Below are 20,259 nucleotides of genomic sequence, written 5' to 3'. Positions count from 1 at the left end.
CCTATTTTTTTTATTTTATTGCTACATGCACTCGATGTAACCATGACGCGAAGCCTGTCGGACATTGTGATGATAGATCTTTAGCCAGAAACAGAACTGTACATTTACATCTGGATTAAAGCCTCAAGACCTGACCCCCATGGGGGAATTGAACCAGACTTAGATCAGCATATGGTCCTATGTGGATCCTGATTCAGTCCATGAAAGGATTTGTTCATTTTCTCTTTGTTCTCCTGATGAAGGAGATTAATATCTCTGAAACGCGTAGACCTGTACAAGAATAAAAGAGATGAATAATCAACTTCGCATCTTGGTGTTAGTGCGGCATAAACACAACTTTCCTCCACATTCTATGTACTGTCTTCTTTCGGGGCGGCGGCTGTGTGCCATATCTGCTACGTGACTACAGGTGTTGTGACTATCACAACCCTCCTAGGTGAGTTCATTACCTATCAATAACATGGTGTATACCCAGTTAAGACCCTATTTTGTGCTTCTTTTCCAGTTTTGTTGAGTCCATTAAAGCTGTCAGTAGTCAGGGTATTGTGCTTTATGACAGGCATGAAAATGTGGCTGATCACTGTTGTCTGAAATCGACTTTTCTATGTAAAAATGTTCCCTATCACCGACTATCAAACAATCTGAAAACAATTAAGAGATGAACAGAAAGTTTCCGAACTTCTCATGATGGAAGGAATAAACTTTAAAACAAACAATCTGTATAAATAATACAAATTTGCTATTCCTTTAAATGGTTCCAGTATACACCATGAACAGAGATCAATGTAGCTCTCAAGGGGCGGCATCACATTAATCTGACAACTCGAAATCCAAAATTCATAATTGTGTAACATTACCATACGAGATAATTAACTTTTCTCTTTAACAATCATCTAAATTGATGTTGTGCCTTCTAATGCATGCAGCCATTACAGATGCAAGTTTCCTTCCTGTCAGATGTAATGAAGTGGGATCAACACCTACAGTTATTAAAGCTAACAGCCTATGATGTCCTTTATTTCCAAGAGTGCTTATAAATCTGTATGTGTCAGACTGTGTGCCATGTAAATGGAGAGGAACAAGGGGGACAATGCCTAGCAGACGGGACAGTCAGGGACAGATTCCTAGATTAATATAGTTTAATTCCTTTACTCGCCCTGTAATATACAATCACAACTTGGCGTGAAGTAATCCAATACTATTAACAAATGGATTTTCATGTGTATTGACCCATTATTCAATGAATACCCTGATTGGCTTTTCTCTGATGGTGGCACTTTTTCCAGGGTCCATATTAATGACTATAGTTAGAGGTCATATATGTACTTTCAAAACTGATTTCTATTAACTCAATGTAAATTTATAAAGCATCGAAGAAATGAGGTTGTCAAAGTTTCAATTAATAAAAATTCTCATGCCATTGCATAAAAAAATATGTACATGGGGTAGGGAGTTGACACAAGAGGGGCATTATTTCTCATAAATCGGATATTCTAATTTTTTACCACATAAAGCTAGAAACAGCAAAAATTCACACTCAAATAGTAACTGAATATGGAAAAATATAAAAAAATCCTTCAACTGCACCCATTGTTTGCTGATGGTCTTTATTTGGTCCACTTCTGTTTGATGGATTGTTTTCCAAATACTGGCCATATGTCGATCTCACTGATATCACCTCTGTAGCAAGTGATTGACTTCTGTAATAAAAGGGAACCTGTCAGGTCCAAAATGCACCAAGAACCATGAGCAGTTCTGGGTGTATATTGCTAATCCCTGCCTAACCATCCCTTTATCTAGTAGCATATGTAAAGGTATCTTTAGAAAAAGTTTTTCTAAAGATTGTTTCTTATATGCTAATGAGGCCAGCGACTAGCCGTAAGGGTGTTAGTTCCCTTGGCTAGTTATCCCACATAGCATGTGAGCACGTCCCTGCGTACTAACATGCTAATGAATACGCATCGCCGCACATACTTCACTTTTGATGGCGGCCGGCTGAGGATGGATGCACACTGCATATGACCTGGAGTCTCAAGACTTTCGATCATGTGCACTAACCTGATGCCGAGTGTAAGCTTCCTGACTTCAGTGAGATAAAGTACACATGACCGTAAGTGATGGGGCTGCAGATTCATTGGCATGTTAGTACACCCACAGGGGCGTGCTAACATGCTATGGGGCCGACTAGCCAAGGGAACTAATACTCCTGCGACTAGTTACTGGCCTCATTAGCATGTCATAAAGGATATTTAAAATACTTTTTCTAAAGATCTGTTTAATTATCCTAGTGTATACAGGGATTGTTATGCAGGGATTACTAACATGCACCCAGAACTGTACCTAGTTCTTGGTGCATATTGGACCTCACAAGTTCACTTTAAATATCGACACACCAGGTTATCCAGGGGCAGACATATCATTGGTGCAACCACAGGGGCCCAAGAGGTAAGGAGGCCCATTTCAGCACCAAAGCAGGTGGGGTTGTGCATTATGAGGAGCTATTGGACAGAAAAGAACCCATATATAGTTCTTGCACAGGGGCCTCTTCTGTCTTTGTACGCCAGTGACGTTATCGCCAATGTGGAATCAGGAATCCACTGACAAGTGAACTTGGTGGTGGGTGGGTAGGGGGTGTTTAGAAGGTGAACTTGGTTCTTTTACCTTATTCTTTTTCTAGCACTAACATTCTTATTAATAATGGATGCTGTGTTGTAAATCTGTATGATATGAAATAGGGGTGGGGGCAAACAGCCCTAACACAAATCAAGTCATAAATGTCATCTGCACTTTTTTATGAAATAATGTAACAGAGACGTCTTTGGAATTATTCTATGGTCAACAAAGCTTGTGTCTGTTATATTGTAGGAAGACAAATATTCTCTTAGGGGTTGATTGAGTGGCAGATTCTTGGTAATTGGTGGGCAAATACATGTTTCTGATATTTACATATTTTTCTTGTATATTTAGTATTATTAAAATCCATTCTGGTGAAAGGTCAAAATCATATCCAGAGCATGGTCAAATGTCAGTGTGTTGGATCAAACTTAATTTATATGCAGCTATTCTTATATAATATAAAGCACTTTGATTTATGTATATTTTCTTGCATTCAATTTTCTTACATTTTTTCCTATTAAAAAAGAGTAGAAGCCATTCTGCAGTACCTGGCAGTGGCCACTATATGAACGAATATGTGGACACAGCTCTTTTTACGGGTTCGCTCACACCAGTGATGATTCCTTTGTGTGAGACCATCAGATATAATATGTTAATGACACTCACCTAAAACTCTACTGCGAGTGTGAGCCGAGTATCATTTACTGTGATCCGCTTCTCTCACATGTGAGGATAGGAGCACAGGTGAGGAGAAGATCGAGAACTTAATTTCTCCAAGTTCTCCATTGTCCGTGTCCGCGGTAATCTGACTGCACTTGGATGACACCTGAATGCAGTCCGATGTTTCACACACACACACACACACACACACACACACACCCATAGACTTATATAGGTGCATGTAATATAAATACTGGAGCCACTCGCAGCATGCTGCAAATGTTTTCTCATTCTGAATAGGCATGAGGAAACAATCACAGATATGCACTGCCCCATAGTATAACACTGGTCCAAGTGTTATCTGTTAAAACATCAGATGTGTTATACGCTCATGTGATCGTAACCTTAAAGTGATCACATCCTGTCGTCTTGAGAGCAAATAGCAGTTGATTGGTGTGGGTGCCAGGTGACAGACCCCTGCCTATCACATAATGATGACCAATCCTTTGCATCAAGGGAATCCATATGTTTTCATGAGATTATCACTTCAAAGTAACTGAGATGCTTTGTAAAAAAGAAAATAAAAAAAACAAAAACATGGTTGGCTTGTTTGTTCACCTTAGTACAAGATTGCACATTTTGTTTATTATTCTTCCTTAAAGGGCTGTTCTCAAGTTTTAAAGTTATCCCCTATCAATTGGATAGAAGATACATATCTGATTGCTGAGGGTCCGACTGCAGTGCCCCTAACCGATTCTGATTGGGGCTCTGTAGCTGAATGGAGTGGTGATCAATCATGGGCACTGCCTCTCCATTTATTCTAATAGGAGTGCCAAAGATCAGTCAAGCTTAGCGCTCAGCAATCTCTGGTGCTAACTCGGATAAGTGCAAAGTGAGAAAATCTCGCATTGCACTCTGACCAATGTTATTCAATGAGGGGGAGCAGATGGTCAGCTTTTTTCTCATCCAGATTCTGGATGAGCAAAAAGTAGCAGCATGCTGCGATTGTCAGTGAGAGACGTGTCACTTGCACCCATACAAGTCTATGGGTGCAAGTGAAACATCGGACTGCACTTGGATGACATCCAAGTGCAGTGCGATAATAGCATAAGCTGAGAATGGAGGAGATGGGAAGAGTAATCGTGCCCCCCTCCTCTGCAGCTGTGATCCGATCGCAGGATCGGATCACAGTTGCATGACACTCGGCTCATGCTGGAGGCAGTGCGGGAGCCGAAGGTCATTAGCATATCGCATCCGATGCACTTGTATCGGATGCCATACAATCATGTGAATCCAGCCTGAGAATGAATGGGTCAGTAATGTGTATGATCAACCTCCACTCCATTCAGCTGGGGCTCTTCAAAGCCCTGGTTCTCTGCATCAGTGAAGGCCACAACAGTCAGACCCATAGTAATCATAAAGTTATCCCATATCCATTGGATCTATTAATTAAACTTGAGAACATCCCTTTAAAATCAAAGCTGTATTCACTTGTGTTGCATATTTTCTGTCCAGATTTGCAACAGAAAATTTCAGTAACTCACTGAACCATAGTAGATAATATTCCAAATCGCATTCCCTAGATAAAAAAATATTTTCATGCAGAAATTGACATGTGATGCAGATTTTTAATCAGCAGTATGTTGGTTTCGACTAGGGTTTATCATGTTGCATATCACCATTTGCCATGCATAGGGTGCAATTTCACAGTAAGGCCCCTTTCACACGGCAGTGATTCTGGTACATTTGTGCTTTTCTTTTAAAACGTACCAGAATCACTGACATATGCAGACCCATTCTAATCAATGGGTCTGCTCACATATCAGTGATTTTTCACTGAACGTGTCTCCGTGCAGCGTGCACGCGTGGCCGGGATTCTGCACGGAGACAAGTCCGTTTTTTTCTGGCATCACTGATGACCCACAGACCACACTATGGTGTGATCCATGTGTGATCAGTGAAACACGTACCAGAAAATCACGGACATATTAAATATTTTCAACTTACCTTGCCTGCAATTCGCTCTGGAGCCTCTGCTCTCGGCAGCTCCTGCCTAGCTCATGAATATTCATGAGAGTAGGAATACCCGACCAGGAAGTAGGTACTGAGAGCGGTGGGCGGACGCTGCAGAGCCAGAGACTTCAGCACCATGGACAGCAGCAGTGAAGGCAGGTGAGTAATGTCCATATGCAATCACAGATCACGGATTGCACATGGACAACCCACGTGTGCCGTGAATCACGGAACACGGAGGGACATGTGCGTGTTTTACAAGTCAGTGAAGAACGTCAGTGTTTTTCACTGACGTGTGAAACGGGCCTAAATCAGTGAAAAATTCCATGACAAGATCTGCAAATGATATTTCCCATCACATTTGGACATAATGTGAAGACAAGAGGTTTTTCTGTTCCATCTTCCGGATGATTAATAGCTTATTTATTGGAAAATCCTTAAAACATAGCACATATGGGTAAATGCATTAGGAAGGCACAAAGTGACGCGTTTTGAACACAACTAGTGCTCTTTATCAAAGCTTTGGGAAAGAGCACTGGTTGTGTTCGAAACGCGTTGCTTTGTGTTTCCTTCCTGAAGTTGTAAAAATATGTGCTATGTTTTAAGGATTTTCTAATAAATGAACTTTTAATCATCCAGAAGCTAGAGCAGAAAAACCTCTTTAGTCTTCATATTGAATCTCACACCTGTTTGGAGCCTGGTTCTATGCACATTGGACTTACTTACATTACTATATGGTTGTGAGCTGGCTTTCTTTCTATTCTGAGAGACATTTGGACATACCCTCGGGCAGTGTTGATCTTACATCTGAATAAAATCTAAAGGCCCCATTACATGCAACGATGTATCTAACGATGAAATGCCGGGGTCATGGATTCCGTGACACACATCCGGCATCGTTAGTGAAGTCGTTGCGTGTGACAGCAAGGAACGACCGATAACGATGGAAAATACTCACCTTATCATCCATCGTTGACACGTCGTTCCTTTTAAAAAAATATTTGATTGTTGAGCACGCAGGTTGTTCATCGGTCCCGAGGCAGCACAAATCGCTACGTGTGACACCTCTGGAGCGACAAATTACAGCTTACCTGCGGCTGCCGCCAATGAGGAAGGAAGGAGGTGGGTGGGATGTTACGGACGCTCATCTCCGCCCCTCCGCTTCTGTTGGGCGTCCGCTGTGACGCTGAACGAACCACCCCCTTAGAAAGGAGGCGGTTTGCCGGACACAGTGACGTCGCTAGAAAGCTAAGTCCGTGTGACGGCTCCTAACGATATTGTGCGTCACGTGCAGCGATTTGCCCATGATGCACAAACGACGGGGGCGGGTACGCTCGCTAGCGATATCTCAAATGATATCGCTGCGTGTAACACTCCCTTTAGAGCCACTAATCTACCTCCTTAGAATCAAGAATTAATACAGTTCAATCAAAAGTCTATGATACATTTTTAAGATCTATTTTGATCAACTTTGTAGCAGTTCTAAATGGAAATCATGGCTTTTTTTAGTCTGGCAGTTTTCTGTTTTTTGTTTTTATTTTTTTTAGAAAAAAAAAGTGAAATTTTAATATGTATTTTCTTTTATTTCTACAGCATTGGTGGACAGGTGGCAAGAGCAAGTGAAGGGAGCTACGTCAATAAACATTTCCGCATGGGATTTATGACAATGCCTGCACCTCAAGACAGGTTACCACATCCATGTTCTAGTGGATTTGCAGTGCGCTCACAGTCCCTTCATTCAGTGGGTGGTGCTGATGATGACAGCAGTGGTTGTTCCCGGAAACAACCACCTCCGAAACCAAAACGAGACCCAAACACTAAGCTAAGCATTTCTTCAGAGACTGTCAATTCCGGAACACTAGGCAAGAGTCCAAAGTTCACAGACAGGACAGATGGTAAGCTATCTGTGGAACATGCTTCCCTTCCAGGGCATATTATAATTAATGGAACAATCCTATTTTCTACATCATAATCTGGAGGTTGCTGATATGTATTAGAAGCAATTAAAATATTTAAAGGTAGTTTACACATGTCATTTACTACCATTTAGAAAAATAAATCTGAAAAAGCTTTAGGCGGAGTTCACTGAGAGCAGATTTGGTCAGTAATGTACATCTGTACTTAGACATGCAAATGTATTACGGAAGGAGTCGACTTATTCTCCATGAACTCCTGAATTTGGCTTAAAAATATTTATGCAAATACTGATCAAATGTACCCAGTGTGAAATTAGCCCTAGGTGAGTTCACATGGGCCATCTACTATACATTGCATTTTTGTGACCATGGTAGAAATGTAATTTTTGCAAATAAGAATTTTCCATTACACTTTGCACTTTATTTCTTATGCCCATTGTGAATGGTTTTATAATGTGTAATGTTTTTCTAAGTTGCCACATTCAGTATGTGTAGCACTTTTGTAATTTTATTTAAAGAGGTGCACCAATCTTAATCAATTCTGACATATCAATGAAGTATATGATAAATGTCCAATAAATGAGGGTAAATATGAGAAACTATAAGACAGAAGAGTAGAAATAGGGTCTTATCCAACTGACTAGTATTGGTATTTGTAGAGTATGTGCACACCTTGGTGACTTGTGTAGCACACAACAAGATCAGAGCCTGTGACCAGCTGCCACACGAGCCACAAGCCCTAAGAGGCATGAAGCAATGCAGGAGATCCAGAAAAACGTTGTGGTGCTGACTGCGCTGCTGGGAAGTAACAGAGACCAATGCGCTTTGTCCAGATGAAGGTTGGTTTAGTTCTTAACTAGAGATGAGCGAACCGGTCCCGGTTCGGCTCGAGGTCGGTTCGCCGAACGGAGGTCCCGTTCGAGTTCGGCTCGTCGAACGTTCGACGAACCGAACTCGAACTGCATAGGAAACAATGGCAGGCAATCACAAACACATAAAAACACCTAGAAAACACCCTCAAAGGTGTCCAAAAGGTGACAAACAACTCACAACACAACACAAACACATGGGAAAGTGACAAGGACATATACTCATGCGAAAACAAAACAGCTGGACAAGGAAAAAGAGAAAGACACACAGATATATGAGTATATGCAAGGAAACATCGATTCCATTATTGTGCAACTTGAGCCCTGCTCATTTTAGGCTTCCAATCTTGATAAATTGCCTGAGCTCGCCACGTACGCCTTGGGGATCTTGTCGTGTCCTGCAGCCAGCGTTCTCTCGGAACCTGTCTTCAGTGCTGCTGGGGGTCTGCTGGCAGATAAGCACACGTGTCTGTCCACTGACAATGTGGACATGGCTCTCAGAGGACTTTTCTTCCCCTGGGTCAGCCAGGGGACGGGAAAGGCACGCGTATTTTTGAGAGTGCTTCATGCAAAGCATCTTTTTCATCTTGAAAATTGGGTCAACTGATGCCAGTCAAGTGGGGTGTGTGTGGCCCAGTTAATGGAAACGAGGGAGACTGTGGTTGGAGTCCCCTTGCTGTGTTTCTAAAAGAACCAAGATGAACAAGTCATGGCTCTCAGAGGACTTTTCTTCCCCTGGGTCAGCCAGGGGACGGGAAAGGCACGCGTATTTTTGAGAGTGCTTCATGCAAAGCATCTTTTTCATTTTGAAAAGGGGGGTCAACTGATGCTAGTCAAGTGGGGTGTGTGTGGCCCAATTAGTGGCAATGAGGGAGACTGTGGTTAGAGTCCCCGCGCTGTGTTTCTAAAAGAACCAAGATGAACAAGTCACGGCTCTCAGAGGACTTTTCTTCCCCTGGGTCATCCAGGGGAGGCGAAAGGCACGCGTATTTTTGATAGTGCTTCATGCAAAGCATCTTTGTAAGCTTGAAAATGGGGGTCAACTGATGCCAGTCAAGTGGGGTGTGTGTGGCCCAGTTAGTGGAAACGAGGGAGACTGTGGTTGGAGTCCCCTCGTTGTGTTTCTAAAAGAACCAAGATGAACAAGTCACGGCTCTCAGAGGACTTTTCTTCCCCTGGGTCATCCAGGGGAGGCAAAAGGAACGCGTATTTTTTATAGTGCTTCATGCAAAGCATCTTTGTAAGCTTTAAAATGGGGGTCAACTGATGCCAGTCAAGTGGGGTGTGTGTGGCCCAGTTAGTGGAAACGAGGGAGACTGTGGTTGGAGTCCCCTCGCTGTGTTTCTAAAAGAACCAAGATGAACAAGTCATGGCTCTCAGAGGACTTTTCTTCCCCTGCGTCATCCAGGGGAGGCGAAAGGCACGCGTATTTTTGAGAGTGCTTCATGCAAAGCATCTTTGTAAGCTTGAAAATGGGGGTCAACTGATGCCAGTCAAGTGGGGTGTGTGTGGCCCAGTTAGTGGAAACGAGGGAGACTGTGGTTGGAGTCCCCTCGCTGTGTTTCTAAAAGAACCAAGATGAACAAGTCATGGCTCTCAGAGGACTTTTCTTCCCCTGGGTCAGCCAGGGGACGGGAAAGGCACGCGTATTTTTGAGAGTGCTTCATGCAAAGCATCTTTTTCATTTTGAAAAGGGGGGTCAACTGATGCTAGTCAAGTGGGGTGTGTGTGGCCCAATTAGTGGCAACGAGGGAGACTGTGGTTGGAGTCCCCTCGCTGTGTTTCTAAAAGAACCAAGATGAACAAGTCATGGCTCTCAGAGGACTTTTCTTCCCCTGGGTCAGCCAGGGGACGGGAAAGGCACGCGTATTTTTGAGAGTGCTTCATGCAAAGCATCTTTTTCATCTTGAAAATTGGGTCAACTGATGCCAGTCAAGTGGGGTGTGTGTGGCCCAGTTAGTGGAAACGAGGGAGACTGTGGTTGGAGTCCCCTCGCTGTGTTTCTAAAAGAACCAAGATGAACAAGTCATGGCTCTCAGAGGACTTTTCTTCCCCTGGGTCAGCCAGGGGACGGGAAAGGCACGCGTATTTTTGAGAGTGCTTCATGCAAAGCATCTTTTTCATCTTGAAAATTGGGTCAACTGATGCCAGTCAAGTGGGGTGTGTGTGGCCCAGTTAGTGGAAACGAGGGAGACTGTGGTTGGAGTCCCCTCGCTGTGTTTCTAAAAGAACCAAGATGAACAAGTCATGGCTCTCAGAGGACTTTTCTTCCCCTGGGTCAGCCAGGGGACGGGAAAGGCACGCGTATTTTTGAGAGTGCTTCATGCAAAGCATCTTTTTCATCTTGAAAATTGGGTCAACTGATGCCAGTCAAGTGGGGTGTGTGTGGCCCAGTTAGTGGAAACGAGGGAGACTGTGGTTGGAGTCCCCTCGCTGTGTTTCTAAAAGAACCAAGATGAACAAGTCATGGCTCTCAGAGGACTTTTCTTCCCCTGGGTCAGCCAGGGGACGGGAAAGGCACGCGTCTTTTTGAGAGTGCTTCATGCAAAGCATCTTTTTCATTTTGAAAAGGGGGGTCAACTGATGCTAGTCAAGTGGGGTGTGTGTGGCCCAATTAGTGGCAACGAGGGAGACTGTGGTTGGAGTCCCCTCGCTGTGTTTCTAAAAGAACCAAAAAGAACAAATCATGGCTCTCAGAGGACTTGTCTTCCCCTGGGTCATCCAGGGGAGGCGAAAGGCACGCGTATTTTTGATAGTGCTTCATGCAAAGCATCTTTGTAAGCTTGAAAATGGGGGTCAACTGATGCCAGTCAAGTGGGGTGTGTGTGGCCCAGTTAGTGGAAACTAGGGAGACTGTGGTTGGAGTCCCCTCGCTGTGTTTCTAAAAGAACCAAGATGAACAAGTCATGGCTCTCAGAGGACTTTTCTTCCCCTGCGTCATCCAGGGGAGGCGAAAGGCACGCGTATTTTTGATAGTGCTTCATGCAAAGCATCTTTGTAAGCTTGAAAATGGGGGTCAACTGATGCCAGTCAAGTGGGGTGTGTGTGGCCCAGTTAGTGGAAACGAGGGAGACTGTGGTTGGAGTCCCCTCGCTGTGTTTCTAATAGAACCAAGATGAACAAGTCATGGCTCTCAGAGGACTTTTCTTCCCCTGGGTCAGCCAGGGGACGGGAAAGGCACGCGTATTTTTGAGAGTGCTTCATGCAAAGCATCTTTTTCATTTTGAAAAGGGGGGTCAATTGATGCTAGTCAAGTGGGGTGTGTGTGGCCCAATTAGTGGCAACGAGGGAGACTGTGGTTGGAGTCCCCTCGCTGTGTTTCTAAAAGAACCAAAATGAACAAATCATGGCTCTCAGATGACTTGTCTTCCCCTGGGTCAGCCAGGGGACGGGAAAGGCATGCGTATTTTTGAGAGTGCTTCATGCAAAGCATCTTTTTCATCTTGAAAATTGGGTCAACTGATGCCAGTCAAGTGGGGTGTGTGTGGCCCAATTAGTGGCAATGAGGGAGACTGTGGTTAGAGTCCCCTCACTGTGTTTCTAAAAGAACCAAAATGAACAAGTCATGGCTCTCAGAGGACTTTTCTTCCCCTGGGTCAGCCAGGGAACGGGAAAGGCACGCGTATTTTTGAGAGTGCTTCATGCAAAGCATCTTTTTCATTTTGAAAAGGGGGGTCAACTGATGCTAGTCAAGTGGGGTGTGTGTGGCCCAATTAGTGGCAATGAGGGAGACTGTGGTTAGAGTCCCCTCGCTGTGTTTCTAAAAGAACCAAGATGAACAAGTCATGGCTCTCAGAGGACTTTTCTTCCCCTGGGTCAGCCAGGGGACGGGAAAGGCACGCGTATTTTTGAGAGTGCTTCATTCAAAGCATCTTTTTCATCTTGAAAATTGGGTCAACTGATGCCAGTCAAGTGGGGTGTGTGTGGCCCAGTTAGTGGAAACGAGGGAGACTGTGGTTGGAGTCCCCTCGCTGTGTTTCTAAAAGAACCAAGATGAACAAGTCATGGCTCTCAGAGGACTTTTCTTCCCCTGGGTCAGCCAGGGGACGGGAAAGGCACGCGTATTTTTGAGAGTGCTTCATGCAAAGCATCTTTTTCATCTTGAAAATTGGGTCAACTGATGCCAGTCAAGTGGGGTGTGTGTGGCCCAGTTAGTGGAAACGAGGGAGACTGTGGTTGGAGTCCCCTCGCTGTGTTTCTAAAAGAACCAAGATGAACAAGTCATGGCTCTCAGAGGACTTTTCTTCCCCTGGGTCAGCCAGGGGACGGGAAAGGCACGTGTATTTTTGAGAGTGCTTCATGCAAAGCATCTTTTTCATCTTGAAAATTGGGTCAACTGATGCCAGTCAAGTGGAGTGTGTGTGGCCCAATTAGTGGCAACGAGGGAGACTGTGGTTGGAGTCCCCTCGCTGTGTTTCTAAAAGAACCAAGATGAACAAGTCATGGCTCTCAGAGGACTTTTCTTCCCCTGGGTCAGCCAGGGGACGGGAAAGGCACGCGTATTTTTGAGAGTGCTTCATGCAAAGCATCTTTTTCATCTTGAAAATTGGGTCAACTGATGCCAGTCAAGTGGGGTGTGTGTGGCCCAGTTAGTGGAAACGAGGGAGACTGTGGTTGGAGTCCCCTCGCTGTGTTTCTAAAAGAACCAAGATGAACAAGTCATGGCTCTCAGAGGACTTTTCTTCCCCTGGGTCAGCCAGGGGACGGGAAAGGCACGTGTATTTTTGAGAGTGCTTCATGCAAAGCATCTTTTTCATCTTGAAAATTGGGTCAACTGATGCCAGTCAAGTGGAGTGTGTGTGGCCCAATTAGTGGCAACGAGGGAGACTGTGGTTGGAGTCCCCTCGCTGTGTTTCTAAAAGAACCAAAAAGAACAAATCATGGCTCTCAGAGGACTTGTCTTCCCCTGGGTCAGCCAGGGGACGGGAAAGGCACGCGTATTTTTGAGAGTGCTTCATGCAAAGCATCTTTTTCATCTTGAAAATTGGGTCAACTGATGCCAGTCAAGTGGGGTGTGTGTGGCCCAATTAGTGGCAACTAGGGAGACTGTGGTTGGAGTCCCCTTACTGTGTTTTACATGCTTTTAGAAGGGCATGACATGGCTTAGAGGTTGACTTTCAGCATCTGGAAACTGTTGGCTACCAAAATGCTGCCTTTCCAACCTTTTTAACCGAGGATTTTTGAGACCTTATGCCCATCGCAGTGCCCCAAGAGCCGATGCCCAGGCGCCACTCCTTCTCCAACAAAGGCGTGCACGCGCTACACCAGCATGTCGCACTAAACATCACTGATTCCTTGAGAAACTCTGTGTGACAGGGTGCATTTCACCACAGATAATTGGCCCAGTAAGCATGGACAGGGGCGTTACATGTCGCTGACTGGGCAATGGGTTACTGTGGGGAGAGATGGAGAAGGGTCTGCTGTACAAGTCTTGCCGTCCCCACGAGTTGTGTCAATCCTTCTTCTGTATGTAGAAGTTAATACACTGCTTCTGCCTTTTCAACCTCGTCTGGGTCCTCCACCTTGGCGAAAACCCTGTGTGGTCAGGCCACCCTTCCTTGTAACTGCGCACAAGGAATGCCACACACCTCCTTGCTATGCTGGTGTGTCGCCCTGGGCCAGCCAGGGGACACAGATAACAACACCATTACACCCCACACTCCAGGTAGGCACACCTGGTAACCAGAAATCCTTGTTGCCTCTCTCCAGGAGTCTGTGATGCACACCAGGGGGTGGGCCAGGCGGTTGGCTCCGCCCACCAAGGAGCTCACAACTCTGGAGGCAGGAAGTAACCAGGCAGATTAGCCCAGGCAGGGCAAGAGTGCAGTTCTGTCAGGGAGGAGTAAGTGGAAGGAGTGAGGAGTAGCCCAGGCAGGGGCTAGAGTAAACAACAAGAAGTGAAAGTGAAGGAAAGGAAAGTGGAACAGGAGGAAAGCAAGAAGTGGAGACAGCGCAGAGAGTGTGCAAAGCCTGAGAGCCCAGCTGTGTGTAGGGCTAGAACAGCAAGGTCAGCGACGGCGGTGACTGTCCGGAGTGGGACAGTTCGGAAGTTCCTGGAAGGACCCCGTTGGCTGTGTGCCCGGTGGTCTGGAGCAGTGTTCCGAAGGACAGTCAGCACCAGGGCAGGGGCCTCTCGGACCCCGGCAAGGCTAGGAGTCGCCCAATTTGCCGAATCCGTCAGTGACGGGGACGCAGATCCCCCAACAACAAAGTCCCGATTGACGGCAACAGCCCGACCATTAACGGGGAGACACCGCCACCGCCAAGGCACCAGTTTCCCCAGGGCCAGCGCCTGCGGGCAAAGTGTAGAGCTCCTCAGGCCCAGATTGAAGTCGGGGAGCGGGTAACCGGAGGGAATCCACCGATACCACCAGACCACACAGGTGCAAGGAAGAGAGAAGTCACCGTCACCTACCGGGAGTGCAGGTGCAGCCGTCTGTGGGACCGTCCTACCAGCCGTTGGTTTACCGTACAAACTGTGTCCGTGTCAGGCTGAGTGAGTACCATAGTGCCGCAAGGCACAGCGCTGCCCCCGCGTCCCTGCGCCCTCCAGGCCCTACACCTTGCATCTCTTCACCGGGCCCCGGGATCTCCAACCCCTACCCACGGAGGGGCAACACAACACCTGGCTGCTCCCATCACCATCCCCGGGACCCCCACACTGAGCAGCGGTGGTGCCATCACCACAACCGTGGGTGGCGTCACGAACTATAATCCCAACAAACACCCCCTTTTCACTCACGGGCGAGGAGTGCCGCTCGAGACACCCCGGGATCCGGCCCGCAGCTCGAGCCACCAGGAGCAACTGCCGGACCCGAGCAGAAGGGGTGAGCGCGGTGTGCTGACACCCTCCTCCCCGCCCGCGACACTGGCAGCAGAGCTCAATGCCATCAGGCGGTCAAAGGTTTACTTTGAAATGTATGGGAAATGTGAGTCACACCGCTGAGAAGTTGTGGACGGTTAGCTCTGGAGACCGAGTTTCATCAATGGTTGTCTCCACTCAACCAGCAGCCAGGGAAGGCCGGGTGCGACAATGATGCAAACATGGGTGCGGCCCTTCGCTGTGACAATGTGACACACGTGCCTTGTGTGGTTCACGTGTTGAACCTGGTTGTCCAGCAATTTTTAAAGCACTATCCTGGCCCACATGGCCTTCTGCAGAGAGCACGGTGTAACGCCTTCCTTGATCCACACACTCAGATGGGCTGTAAATGATAGGCTAGAGGGAAGCCACTCACCAAGCAGGACCCCTAGCACCCTGAAACCCTTTAACCCCTATACAGGGATTAGGAATTACACAGGGCCCAAGGTGATTAATATCTGTGGAAGGCTGCAGTTCCAGAGAATAGTAGTCAGGCAGGGTCAAAACATTAATTGAGGAACAGGAACAGAATGGGACGGCCAGGACTTAATCAGAAAACAAGCAGAGGTGAAATGCGGATCGGCCAACAAGGTACATAAACAGCAAGCAGGAAAAGTAGTCAGATAACAAGCACACAAAATCATAAAACTGAACTGGGGGTAAAATTAACCAGAGGTTCATAGCTATGTCTGGCAGTGGTCTGCAGACAGGATGGGCATAAAAAGGGTGTGGTGTCTTCCCATTGGTTGTAGCTGAATGATGGTATTTCATCTGTGAGATACCCACCAGCTACATTCAGCCAGAGATTCTGCATCTGTCAAGGTAATGCAGCCCAGTGGGTGAGCATAACCTGCGTCCACCTGCGCCGCTGGCATCGACTCCTCTCCCATCATCAGCACTATGCATGAAAGGAACACGTTGTCACCTGGCGACCGGAGTACAAATTGACGGAGCGGACTCCGTTGGTGACTTAACAGCCGTGTGCGGCAATGATGCAAACCTGGCTGCGGGCCATCGTCAGGGCAATGTGACACACGTGCCTTGTATGGCTCACGTGTTGAACCTAATTCTCCAGCAATTTTTAAAACACCATCACGGCCTACATGGCCTTGTGGAGTGGGCACGCTCGCTATGTGCTCACTTCCATCGTGCTCACACAGCAGCTCAACAACTTTTGTCGCTACAGAAGTCTTTAGGTCTGGTGGTTAAACGCCTGAAATGCGATGTGCCGACACGCAGGAATTTGAATCTGCACATGTTGCAGCGTTTGTGGCAGCACCGCCTAACCCTGCTGCAATACGTTATGACATATAGCCTGGGATAACTTGATCCAGAGGTGGTGCAGATTACGCTGCTGGAGTGGTGTCAGATCAAGGACCTATGCACCCTGCTACACAGTTTACAAATGTCGACGGAGATGTTTAGCACTAGTGATGCCATTCTCAGCATGACAATTCTGGTCATCTACATGATGGAGCACACTGTAATTATTATTCGGAGTCAGGTGTTGGGACAAGAGGAAGGGGAGGAAGTACAGGAGGAGTCATATGCGGAAGGGATAACAAGATCTACGAGGTCCAGATGGTCAGCGGCACCTAGGCGGCAGTCATGGTGAGGGAGAGGGATTAACAAGGGCGCATAGTATCAGCAAAAAGTGTTGAGGAAGGTGCAGGAGCCCATGAAGAAATGGAGGACGAACTGGCGATGGGCATGGAAGACTCAGCAGATGAGTGAGAGCTTGCTCACATTTCGGTTGTGCGAGGTTGTGGGGAGAGGGCAGAGGAAGGAGGCACGATTCTCACCTCTCTGCCACCAACACACCAAGGACTTGGTCCTCCTGGATGCACAAGACACATGAGCGCCTTCTTGCTGCACTACCTACAACATGACCCTCGGATTGTACGAATTCAAAGTAATCCTGAATACTGGGTTGCCACACTGTTAGATCCCCGGTACAAGACAAAATTTGGCGAAATAATTCCTGCCATAGAAATGGACGCACGTATACAGGAGTATCTGCAGAATGTGGTACGCAATCTTAGATCTGCTTTTCCACTAAACACCAGTGCTGCACAGAGTGAATCTCAATGCTTTGTCATGGATAGGAGGAAATGGTCTTTTACTTGTCCACATCTGAGGGACCGAGGGCTGGCTGCTGTGCTGAGATGGCGTTGAGTACGGTGTCCCTGCAGAGTTGCACTTTTGGTCATATACCAAAATGAGTTGAAAAAGGACAGATGCTGGTGGAAAGGGGAACAGGTGTGTTGGAAAGGGGAAAAAAGTTTTGGTCCGTGGATTTGGTGGTTAAGCAACAGTAACATTTGCTGAAGAAACACCATCTGTTACAGTGGGACTAGCAGATTTGGATAAGGTGGTATATACTATGTTACCGCTATATAACGAAAATTAATAAGAAAAGAAAGAGAAAGGTATATATCCCCATCAGCAGTCAGTGTCCACCGTGCTCCCAGTTGGAAAAGGAGAGGTTGGCAACTGGAAGGTTTGGTGGAGGATACAGAGCTGTGTGGCTATGAAACTAATAGTAGCCTGAACCGAGTTAGACGCCATTCGGATCTGGAGATTGGGAGCCCTGTTAGCGTCACAGGGTCCACATGCCCACCCAGCCCAGGAACTCCCTGTTAACAACACAGGGGCCATTGAGTACGCTGACCGTGTGCGTAGGGGCCACACCTGTGGACAGCAGGCACATCAGCAGCAGCAGACCTGTTAATGCCACTGGGCTGCACAAGCAGGACTGGTAGGACAGGAGTTGGTCTTAACCGTTCTGCGTTACCAACTGTGGTGGTGGCCTGCATCGACACCCTATCCCTGCCTACCTCTGGCCTAAAGCCGCAATGGGTTCAACACATGGAGGTGTGCTCTTTCGGAGGATAATAGAAGACTGCGCACTTGGCTCCAGCCCCTTTTATAACCTGGGTCCGCCCCAAACCAGGGTGAACCACAATGCACCTCCTGAAGACAAAAGTAGAGTGACACGTCATGAGTGGCATAACTAGTGTCCTATTTGGAACCGCAACTTCAATGATGACCTCATGGCTGCCATGACCCAAAAACCTCACCAGTCATCGTCTGACCATCAATAATGCGGTGACAAGTCATAGGTGTGGGCCTCTGCAAGCCATTTGGGAGGACACCTGATGCCCTGTGGTCTATATGGGACCCCCACATCAGGGGCAGGGCCAAAGAGTTCATTACCGGACCTAGTCACTGATGCAGTAAGTGCCTGAGCATGCTCAGTAGCATGAAATACAGTCTCTGAAAAAAGACTATCAGCTTTAGCATGGTGTCTAGGCACAAAACAGGACTTAGACCCGGCACGGAATGCAAGTACCTGTGCAAAGAGGCTTTTTGCACTAAGGGGCACTTTGCACACTGCGACATCGCAGGTGCGATGTCGGTGGGGTCAAATTGAAAATGACGCACTTCCGGCATCGCATGCGACATCGCAGTGTGTAAAGGCTGGATGATACGATTAACGAGCGCAAAAGCGTCGTAATCGTATCATCGGTGCAGCGTCGGCGTAATCCATGATTACGCTGACGCGACGGTCCGATGTTGTTCCTCGCTCCTGCGGCTGCACACATCGCTGTGTGTGAAGTCGCAGGAGCGAGGAACGTCTCCTACCGGCCTCACTGCGGCTTCCGTAGGATATGCGGAAGGAAGGAGGTGGGCAGGATGTTTACATCCTGCTCATCTCCGCCCCTCCGCTCTGATTGGCCGCCTGCCGTGTGACGTCGCAGTGACGCCGCACGACCCGCCCCCTTAACAAGGAGGCGGGTCGCCGGCCACAGGGACGTCGCACGGCAGGTGAGTGTGTGTGTGAAGCTGGCGTAGCGATAACTTTCGCTACGCCAGCTATCACCACATATCGCTGCTGCGACGGGGGCGGGCACTATCGCACTCGGCATCGCAGCATCGGCCTGCGATGTCGTAGTGTGCAAAGCCCGCCTAAGTGTGGGAGCATGCGCTGTATCCCGAAATGAAGACTTAGCCTTAGCAATGGCACAGTCAGGCTGAGCATACTCACTAGGCGAAACACTGTAGTTAGGCTGCGGCTGGGGTAAATCGGCACACGCATGCGCACTAGCTGCCTCTCCACACTTAGACGTGGAGGAGAAATTGCTCTTCGGGTGTGAACTTGGAGATGCTGTCTATGAACAGAAGGAAAAGCTAAAGGAAGCCTGACTTTCTATCCCTCCGAATTATCAAATGAAGCAATGAATTCCCTGAGTTTGCTATAACATTAGCGTAGCAAAATGTGCATGAGGGTGTCATGTAGAGGTGCTAGAAATAGCTTGGCACCAGTGGGGCACTAATGGAATACAACAGCGAGTTCTATGATGCCACTAAATGGCAGTATTTTTAGCTATCATTATAGCTTATTAAAAACAGAGCAGGAGGGTGTCATGCAGAGGTGCTAGAAATAGCTTGGCACCAGTGGGGCACTAATGGAATACAACAGCCAGTTCTATGATGCCACTAAATGGCAGTATTTTTTGCTATCATTATAGCTTATTAAAAACAGAGCAGGAGGGTGTCATGCAGAGGTGCTGCACATAGATTTGCACCAGTGGGGCACTAATGGAGTACAACAGCGAGTTCTATGATGCCACTAAATGGCAGTATTTTTTGCTATCATTATAGCTTATTAAAAACAGAGCAGGAGGGTGTCATGCAGAGGTGCTGCACATAGATTTGCACCAGTGGGGCACTAATGGAATACAACAGCGAGTTCTATGATGCCACTAGGTACACTGACTGTTTGCTAGTATAATGGCTTAGTTAAAAAGAGTTTGAGTGTGCAATGCAGGCAGAGGTGCTGCAAATATCTTTGCACTAGTGGGACTAGACAAAAGTACAATAGCCACGTTTACGATGCCACTAGGTACACTGAGTGTTTGCTAGTATAATGGCTTAGTTAAAAAGAGTTTGAGTGTGCAATGCAGGCAGACGTGCTGCAAATATCTTTGCACTAGTGTGACTAGACAAAAGTACAATAGCCAAATTAGGATGCCACTAGGTACACTGACTGTTTGCTAGTATAATGGCTTAGTTAAAAAGAGTTTGAGTGTGCAATGCAGGCAGACGTGCTGCAAATATCTTTGCACTAGTGTGACTAGACAAAAGTACAATAGTCACGTTTAGGATGCCACTAGGTACACTGACTGTTTGCTAGTATAATGGCTTAGTTAAAAAGAGTTTGAGTGTGCAATGCAGGCAGACGTGCTGCAAATATCTTTGCACTAGTGTGACTAGACCAAAGTACAATAGCCACGTTTAGGATGCTACTAGGTACACTGAC

The 20,259-nt window shown here is 46.9% G+C and overlaps 1 protein-coding gene across 3 annotated transcripts in view; it reads left to right on the top strand.

The window, feature by feature from the left end:
* NYAP2 (neuronal tyrosine-phosphorylated phosphoinositide-3-kinase adaptor 2) overlaps positions 1-20,259 on the top strand; it is a 342,325-nt gene that overhangs the window by 162,347 nt on the left and 159,719 nt on the right. For all 3 annotated transcript variants that reach the window (XM_075340770.1, XM_075340769.1, XM_075340771.1), the window contains exon 3: positions 6,883-7,184. In XM_075340770.1, coding sequence (XP_075196885.1) covers positions 6,883-7,184 — 302 coding nt within the window. The remainder of the gene's footprint in view (positions 1-6,882; positions 7,185-20,259) is intronic.

This window comes from Anomaloglossus baeobatrachus, chromosome 3 (assembly GCF_048569485.1).
Source record: "Anomaloglossus baeobatrachus isolate aAnoBae1 chromosome 3, aAnoBae1.hap1, whole genome shotgun sequence".
NCBI classification, from domain to species: Eukaryota; Metazoa; Chordata; class Amphibia; order Anura; family Aromobatidae; genus Anomaloglossus; species Anomaloglossus baeobatrachus.
The sequence above is the reverse complement of the archived record's forward strand: the minus strand, read 5'-3'. Positions and strand labels throughout refer to the sequence as shown.